Source organism: Myotis davidii, unplaced genomic scaffold (genome assembly GCF_000327345.1).
Source record: "Myotis davidii unplaced genomic scaffold, ASM32734v1 scaffold1452, whole genome shotgun sequence".
NCBI lineage: Eukaryota > Metazoa > Chordata > Mammalia > Chiroptera > Vespertilionidae > Myotis > Myotis davidii.
Window position 1 is genome coordinate 82,902 of NW_006283903.1, and position 9,843 is coordinate 92,744.

Consider the following 9,843-nt stretch of genomic DNA (forward strand, 5'->3'; position numbering starts at 1 on the left):
TTTTTTGCATCACTTTGTAAATTTTCATCCATTCTTTTCTGGCCTGATGTGTTTCTGTTGAGAAATCATTTGATAATCTAATGGGAGATCCCTTGTATTTAACTTTCCATTTCTCTCTTGCAGCCTGTAAGATTCTCTCTTCGTCCTGAACATTTGCCATGGTAATTATGATGTGTCTTGGTGTGGGTCTTTTTGGGTTTACCTTGCTTGTGACTCTCTGGGCTTGTGCGACTTTTTTCTTCCCCACCTGTGGGAAGTTTTCTGATATTATTCCTTCAAATAGGTTTTCTAACCCTTGTTCCTCTTTTTTTGTTTTGTTTTGTTCTGGCACCCCTATTATTCATATATTGTTTCGTTTCAGGTTTTCTCATAGCTCCCTTAGGCTCTCCTCTTATCTTTTAATTTTTTTCTCCAATTGCAGTACAGTTTGGGTGTGTTTTGCTTCCTTGTCTTCTAATTCACTAATTCGGTCCTCCGCTTCTCCTAGTCTACTGTTGAAACTTTCAATGGTGTTTTTTGTTGCATCTATATCACCCTTCATTTCTTTTTGTTTCTTACATAATTTATTGATTTTTTTCATCTGTTTCTTCTTGCTTCTTGCATAAGTTGTTGATTTTTTCCTCCATCCGGTTTATGCACTCTAGGACCTTCCATCTGAATTCTTTTTCTGTGATGTTGCATGCCTCTGTATCACTTAGCTGCTTCTCTGGTGAGTCTTCCTTTTCTTTCCTTTGGGGGTTTCTTTGTCTACCCACGCTTGATTGTACCGCTATATCTAGATGTTGAGTCGTTCAGTAGCTGCTCCTTGGGTGGCAGTGGCTCCTTGGGCTATGGTTGCTCCTTGGGCGGTTGTGGTATTAGCTGCTCCTCAGTTGGCAGCAGCTCCTCTCGTGGGTGCTGTTCACAGTTGTGGTCATGAATTGTAATTCTTGTTTCTTCTTGCTATACCTATGGCCTACAAGGGCAAGAAAAGATTGAACATTACTAAGGTTTTGGATCAATCTACAATGCTCTGTGCCCAGAAGCATTGCAGACCTGTAACTCACTTCTGCTATGTAGTTTAAATGCTTAGGTTGGGGAAACTCTGAGGGTTTATTCTGGAAGGAATGATTTTAACACTTCTCATGGTTAGTCAGACTGAGGGAAAGAAGGAAGAGGAAAAGAGTTCAGATGTTCTCTCAACTCAACCACCACTACACTGAGTCAATATTATGTACAAGACACATTGCTAGTGGGGATTCTATTTCGTGAAGTTGATTGAGCTAACAAAGATCAACCTAGGAGTGCAAACCTACTTTGTTCTTAATGACTTAATGACATTAGACAAACCTTTTTGGGGTAGTTTGTTTTTGCTAGGATTTCTAGCTGACATCTCAAATAAATTAAACTGAAATCATCACCATTCATCCCCATCTCCCACCACATACACACTGAATTTTACAAAATTTCTAGTTTCATTTTCTCAATCACTCAAGCATAAAACCTTAGAGACTTTTTATTTTTTTACTTCTTCTTTTCTCTTTGTATTCATATTTAGCAATCAATTGTTAAGCTGATTCATACTTTGTTAAGTTGATTTATACTGTTCATGTTGTCTCTTGAATCACTCCCTTTCATTCTAGTTCCACTGCTACCGTTTTAGTAGTGTTTGGCTTAGATCAGTGGTTCTCAACCTGTGGGTTGCGAGTCCTTTGGGGGTCGAATGACCCTTTCTTTCACAGGTATCACCTAAGACCATCCTGCATATCAGATATTTACATTACAATTCATAACAGTAGCAACATTACAGTTATGAAGTAGCATGAAAATAATTTTATGGTTGCGTCACAACATGAGGAATTGTATTTAAAGGGCCAGAAGGTTGAGAACCACTGGCTTAGATGATCTGCAAGGTCCATCACAAACAAGAATATCTGTGATTTGCCCTGACCGGTTTGGCTCAGTGGTTGGAGCGTCGGCCTGCGGACTGAAGGGTCCCAGGTTTGATTCCAGTCAAGGGCATGTACCTTGGTTGTGGGCACATCCCCGGTGGGCGGTGTGTAGGAGGTGGCTGATCCATATTTCTCTCTCATCGATGTTTCTAACTCTCTATCCCTGTCCCTTCCTCTCTGTAAAAAATCAATAAAAATATATTTTAAAAAAAGAATATCTGTGATTCTACCTCAGTTCCTTATTATCTGACCCCTGCAGTGGTTATCCAGTTAAGAGTTGTTTTCTTCTCTACTCCATATGCACACTTCAGCTAGATTATTTTTCTTCAAGTGCCACTTTGTCATGTTACCCTCACATCAGAAATCTTTTATGTCTCCCTACTGCCACTCTTCATATATCTTACTTAAACTGGAATTCCAAGCCCCTCTGCATTTAGGCTTGAGCTTCTTTCCCATCCTTCTCCTACTCTTCACCTGAATCCTGTCCCACCCACAATGATCCATTCATAAGCCTCTCACCTTCTGGCCTATGTTTACACATTTCCCAAAGCAGAAAGCTCGTCCCTCCAACCTGCCTCTTAGATCCCTTCAGGCCCTTCACAACTCAACATAAACCTTACCACTTCAGTGAGTTATTCCTTGCCCTTCCATCTCAACATTCCCCTAAACCAGTGATGGCAACCTATGACACGCGAACTCATTTTTTTGGTTGATTTTTCTTTGCTAAATGGCATTTAAATATATAAAATAAATATAAAAAATATAAATCTTTGTTTAACTATGGTTGCAAATATCAAAAATTTTCTAGATGTGACATGGCACCAGAGTTAAATTAGGGTTTTTCAAAATGCTGACACGCCGAGCTCAAAAGGTTCTCCATCACTGCCCTAAACCCTTCATTTGGCACTGTGTTGGGTTATAGGTTATCTTGTTTCTTCATTTAGATGGGAAGGTTTTCGAAGGCAGAGATTGAGTTTTATACTTCTCTGTAGCTCCTACAACTACAATACTAATCTGCACTCTTTTTTTTTTTATCCAGTAACTGAACTGAGACTTTATTCTTTTATTCAATTACAGTTTACATTCAATATTATTTTGTATTAGATTCAGGTGTACAGCATAGTGGTTAGACAATCATATACTTTACAAAGTGTTCCCTCCTATATTTTCACCATATATAGTTATTACAATATTATTGACTGTATGCCCTATGCTGTACTTTACATCCCTGTGACTGTTTTGTAACTACCATTCTGTACTTCTAATCCCTTCACCTTTTTCACTGAGTCCCCCAATCCACCTTCCCTCTGGCAATCATCAGTCTGGCCTGCACATCTATGAATCCATTTCTGTTTTGTTTGCTTATTTATTTTGTTCTTTAGATTCCACATATAAGTGAAGTCATATGGTATTTGTGGTTCTCTGACTGACTTATTTTATTGAGCATAATACTCTCTAGGTCCTCCCATACTGTCACACATGGTAAGATGTCATTGTTTTTATGGCCAAGTAATATTTTATTGTTTATATGTATCACCACTTTTTATCCACTTGTCTATTGCTGGGCACTCGGGTTGCTTTCATATCTCCTCTATTATAAATAATGCTACAACGATCATAGGGGTGCATATATTCTTTCAAATTAGTGTTTTCAGTTTCTTTGGATATATACCCAGAAATAGAATCACTGGGTATAAGGAAGTTCCATTTTTAACTTTTTGAGGACCCTCATACTATTTTCCATAGTGCTGTACCAGTCTGCATTCCCACTAGCAGTATACTAGGGTTCCTTTTTCTTCACATCCTCATCAGCACTTGCTGTTTGTCGATTTATTGATAGTAGCTATCTTGGCAGGTATGAGGTGCTACCTCATTGTGGTTTTGATTTGCATTTCTCTGAGGATTAGTGACATTGAGCATCTTTTCATATGCCTATTGGCCATCTGTATGTCCTCTTTTGAGAAATGTCTATTAAGTCCTCACCCAGTTTTTAATTGATTTTTTTTTTTAGATTGAGAGGGAGGAAGGGAGAGGGAATGGTAGAGAGAGAGAAACATTGATGAGAGAGCAAAACATAAACCTGATGCCTCTTGCACACCCCCTCCTGGGGTTTGAGCCTGCCACCTGGGCATGTGCCCTAACCAGGAATTGAACCAGTTAACTTTTCAGTGCATGGGATTACACCCAACCAATTGAGCCACACTGGCCAAGGCCATTTTTAAAAATTGGATTATTTTCTTGGTGTCGAGTATAAATATTTCCCTCTTTTCCATGTCCAGTGTGGCTAGAGCGCGGTCCAGTTCCTGAGTAGGGACAGCCGGGGATTGAGAAAATGAAAGAAAGAGACACAGAGATAGAGGGAAAAAGCTGGGGCCGGGTGGGACAGCTGTCCTCTGATGGAGGGACAGTGACCCAGAGCCTATACAGCACATTTATTTTATACAGCAAAATAGGAAGTTTTCCTAAAGCCCAAGACAAAGGAGATTATGTGCATTCTTGTGGCTTCTTTGTAATCGTCACTTCTGGGTGGGCCCGGGTAATCCTGTTTGTTCCTGGTGCTTGGCTGGATTTAGATAATGAAACCCACCTCCTGGCACCTGAGCTGAAGGTCAGGCTGACAACACACCTGCCTCTGGCAAGGTATGTTTCCAGGAGGGCTCTGCTGGGCACCGCTGGATTCAGATGACAATCAGCTCAGGGGCCTTTCCCAGGCGCTCTCTACAGTTGAGTTGTATGAGTTCTTTATAAATTTTGGATATTATCTCCATATCAATGTATCCTTGGTGAATATTTTCTCCCATTCAGTAGGTTGTCTTTTCATTTTGTTGTTTCTTTCACTGTGAAAAAACTTTCAGTTTGATGTAGTCCCATTTATTTTATCTTTTGTTTCCCTTGCCTGAGGAAATATATTTAAAAAAAAATACTGCTAAGAGAGAAGTCAGAGAGTTTACTGCCTATGTTTTCTTTTAGGAGTTTTAGGGTTTTGAGTCTCATATATAAGTGTTTTTATCCATTTTGAGTTTATTCTTGATATGGTGTAAGAAGGTGATCTAGTTTCATTTTTTGCATGCATCTGTCCAATTTTCTTAACATTATTTATTGAATAGACTGTCTTAATTCCATTGTATGTTCTTGCCTCCTTTGTCATATATTAATTTACTATATAGGTGTGGGTTTATTTCTGGGCTCCAATCTGTACTATTTTAAATATAAATATAAATCTTAAGATATTAAAATAATCTCCCTAATACTGAACTCTAAAACACAGTTGTACACATTCATTGATTGGAATTCCATGCTATCTTAAGGATCTGGTGATTATTAATGGGATCTGTTACTGAGGTTTGTTTCATTTTAGAGCCTTGATTAAGGTTAAAGCACCCTCCCAGAAAGCATATTAGACCCTGGAGCCTCCATTCTCAATTACATTCTCTCCTTCAAATCTTTAGAAGCTTTCTGTATAACAAACATTCATATCTCACTTTGGCCTGCTATATACTTCTTTTAAAAACTATATATTTTATTGATTTTTTTACAGAGAGGAAGGGAGAGGGATAGAGAGTTCAAAACATTGATGCCCACTCCCTACTGGGGATGTGCCCGGAACCCAGGTACATGCCCTTGACCGGAATCGAACCTGGGACCCTTCAGTCCGTAGGCCAACGCTCTATCCACTGAACCAAACCGGTTAGGAGTGCTATGTACTTCTTGATTTCCTCAACCCAGCAAGTCCTTGCTTTTATGATGCTGTTGGCATTATTTTTCCCTATTGGCTAGTGAAGGTACCTCAATTTCTTGGCCTTTAGATCCTAACTGGAGGCTTTGTACCCAAGTTTCCTTTCAAGTCAAAAGCCCTCCCTCTTCACGTATCAGAGTTCACTAAACTTCTTGTTTTTCATTTTTTAAAATATATTTTTTATTGATTTCAGATAGAAAGGAATAGAGAGAGAGAAATAGAAACATCAATGATAAGAGAGGATCATTGATTGGCTGCCTCCTGCACGCTTCCTGCTGGGGATTGAGCCCACAACCCAGACATGTTCCCTTGACTGGAATTGAACCCAGGACCCTTCAGTCCTCAGGCTGATGCTCTATCCACTGAGCCAAACCAGCTAGGGCTTGTTTTTCATTTTTAACAATATCTCAGTGTGTAAATAGAGGTAAGCACTTAATTTTGTATAACACAAAATATGCCAATATTCCAAAAAATAAAAGCCTAGGGAAAAGCCAGAGTTGTGGTTATATGTGTGTGCACCTGTTGTGTGTGTGTGTGTGTGTGTGTGTGAATTCTGTCCACCAGGGGATGTTGTTTTGCATAACACAGCTGTGTAGGTAATATAATTTTGCCTTTTGACATCATCCCAGTAAAAGCAATTTCAGCATTTTTCCATATCTAGCAGGACTCACAAAGCATATGATTTGTGAGTATAGTTATTTCTTAGAGGACTTACTGATAACTGTATCTCTTTGTCTCCTTAATTGTATAAAACTTTTATTCTGATTGTTACCTTATATATTCCATATAGCTGCCCTGTCTGTTGAAAAAATTCACAGCAATTGATGATGGTATTACAGTTCTTTAAGTTACGTGACTTTATGTGTACTTCCTTTTTATATTTGAAAATGCTTTATTTCAGCCTGGATATGTGATAGCTTATTTTCATATGTGGTAGAAGGAAAATAAGACTGGAAATTGGGATCCAGGGGTTCTAGTCCCAGGTGAATCTAGTTATAGTTCCCTAGTTAAGTTGGGTCACTTTGGTAGGTCACTTTACCTTTCTGGCTCTCAATCTCCTCATCTGTAAAATATTGCAAATTGAACTCAGTGATCTATAGGGTCTCTAACACTAGCAATTTTATCCCTGCAGCTGAATAAAAACTTCATCTTTCCCTCCCACCCCAAGGTTTTCTTTACCCTGTTTCCTTGCTTTGCGAATCACTGACCAAATTAATATAGTAGTCCAAATGCTTTAGCTAGTCAATCAAGACCCACATCAGTGTTGCTTTGCCAGCATTGTCTACTGTTCATAATAGGAACCCCCAGTTATATATAGATTGAATTCTTACTGCATATGCCTATCTTCATTGTCACTCCTCCTGTTAAAATTCACTTTTGGTTAAAGGGGAATGGTTTATACACTCTGAAGGGGAGAGAAATCAGAGTATGATTTATTGTTCCATTTAATTATGCATTCATTGGTTGCTTTATGTATGTGTGCTGACTGGGGATCAAATTGGCAACCTTGGTGTATTAGGACAATGCTCTAACCAACTGAGCTACCCGGCCAGGTCACTTATTGGTTAAATAGATTTTATTTTTATTTATTGATTGAGTTTAGACAGAGAGAAGGAGGGAGGGGAGTAGGGAGAGAAAGAAAGAGAGAGAGATATCATTTTTAATACATTTTTATTGATTTCAGAAAAAGGAAGGGAGAGAGATAGAAACGTCAATGATGAGAGAGAATCATCTATTGGCTGCCTTCTGCATGTACCCCCAATGGGGATCGAACCCACAACCGGCACATGTGCCCTGACTGGGAATCGAATTGTGACCTTTGGTTCATGGGTCGACGCTCAACCACTGAGCCACACCGGCTGAGTGAGAAATATTGATTTTTTTTTGTTTTACTTATTTATGTATTCATTGGTTTATTCTTGTATGTGCTCTGACCGGGGATTAAACCTACAACTTGGGCATATCTGGATGACGCTCTAACCAATTTAGCTACTTGGCCAGGGCTTGGCTTGAATTAAAAAAGAAATACTCATGGACACAGATAACACTATGGTAATTGCCAGAGGGAAGGGGGGTGGTAGAAGAAGGTAAAAGGGGGGTAAATGGTGATGAAAGGAGACTTGACTTGGGGTGGTAAACACACAATACAATGTAGAGATGATGTATTTTTGAATTGTACACCTGAAACCTATATAATTTTATTAACCATTGTCACCCCAATAAACTCAATAAAAATTTCTTTTGGGCAACAGAATAATCATCATCTTTAAGGACACACTTAAATATCACACTTTCCTGTGAAAAAGCCTTTCCTGATCACCTAGCCCTTAGTGATTTTTTTCTATTTCATCGGAACTCAAATCAGCATTTATGACATGCCTGACACTCTACTTGGCATTTTAGGAGGTAGAAAGATGTAATAAGTCCCTGAACTTAGAGACAGGCTTAAATTGCAAATGAGCATTTTGTGCAGAGGGAGTAGCATGAGCAAAAACTTGGAGACAGCAGAATGGAAGATGTGTTTGGGTAAAGCCTTAGAGCCCATGGCCCTTACTTATTTGGTCTGTATATTGTGTTACAACAGATCTTGTGATAGTATGCTACCATATAATGTGAAGTGATGGTTTATTTGTTATTTATTGGCCACCCAGTTTCCAGTTTCCTTTTAGAGTAGTTCTTCTTCATTATTAGTTTGGGTGGCATGGGAAATTTTGGTGCCTATATCCAATAAGAGAAACCAAAAGGATCAGGTCTTTTCTCCCAACAAAACTATAGAGTGGTGGCCACATGATGTAAGGTTAGCCAGCTTACATTATTTCTTTGAACTTGCTTGACTTCTTTCTTACCAGTCTAGATCTCTTTACCCATCAATTCAATCACCTTGTTGCAATTACCCTCAAGTCTCTTGACTCCTTGTCTCCAGTTCTCCCTGCCTTAACAAAACCTCCAAAACTATAGGTGCTCCATTCTCCTCACTCACTGGAATGCCTACAGATTGAACTCCATTTACACCCACTCTTGTGCTCCTGTCTGTATAGAGGAAGTATGTTCCTTTGGTGTAAGACCAGTTCTTGCATCTGGAATTTGAATCCTCTCCCCTGCCACTTCTTCATGGTCCTTTTTCTATCAGTTATGTTTTTTCATATCTTTGACCTCTCAAGTGTTTTTATCTTTTTATCATATAATCATGTTCACATGTCATGTTGGGGAGGTGGGTAGACTATCTTTGACCCAAAATCTTCCTAAAATTATCCCATTTTTCATTTAACCTAATACTAAACCTTCTGAAAGGCATGGAATAAACTTGCTGTGTGCATATTAACAACTGATTGATTATTTATTTTCCTATCGTTAGGTTTCTATGCCCTACTCACCTCTAAATCTGTTCTTCCTAAGGTCCTCATTGCAAAATTCAATGGGAATCTTTTGTTGTAATCATATTTCACTTCTATGTCATTTTATATTGTTCAATTCTTTATTCCCTATTTAATTTGTTAATTTTAAATTTGTAGTAAGCAGAGAAAGCCATTTGACATTATAAATTTTTGAGTGATAAGTTATTTCTATTATTAATGCTCCTCAGTGAATATTGAATGTAATGTTTTAAAATTTTGTAATTCACAAAGATATAATTCACAAATCATAAAATTCACCCTTTTTAAAATATATGACTAACTGGTTTTTGGTATAGTCATATAGTTGTGTAACCATTACCACTGTCTAAATCCAGAATATTTTTTTACCCCAAAAAGAAACCCTGTACCATTAGCCATCATTTCATGATTTCCTCTTCCCCCAGGCCTCAATCAACTACTAACCTTTCTATGGACTTGACACTTCTGAATATCTATATATACAAAAGGCTAATATGCAAAGTGTCCCCTTGGGAGTTCTACTGGGAAACCGGGAATTCGATCACTTGCTATGATGTGCGCTGACCACCAAGGGGGCGGTGTGGAACAAAGGAAGGCCCTGGCCAGCAGCCAGCAGTCAAAGAAGAGAGGCACTGGCTGGCAGCCAGAAGGTGCCAATCAGCCCTGATCGCTAGCCAGGCCTAGGAACCCTACCCATGCACGATTTTCATGCATTAGGCCTCTAGTTTCATATAAATGGAATCTTATGTGTCTGGCCTCTTTTTTTTCTTTTTTTTTAAAAAAAAATGTTTTATTGCTTAAA

General features: G+C 38.7%; 1 protein-coding gene across 1 annotated transcript in view; it reads left to right on the forward strand.

Moving 5' to 3' along the window:
* LOC102772911 (ectodysplasin-A-like) overlaps nt 1-9,562 on the forward strand; it is a gene marked incomplete at its 5' end in the record, with an annotated part of 49,941 nt that extends 40,379 nt beyond the window's left edge. Inside the window, one exon of the mRNA XM_006754161.2 lies at nt 9,467-9,562. Within this exon, the coding sequence (XP_006754224.2) occupies nt 9,467-9,484 (18 nt within the window). The remainder of the gene's footprint in view (nt 1-9,466) is intronic.
* Nucleotides 9,563-9,843: the final 281 nt, after the last annotated feature.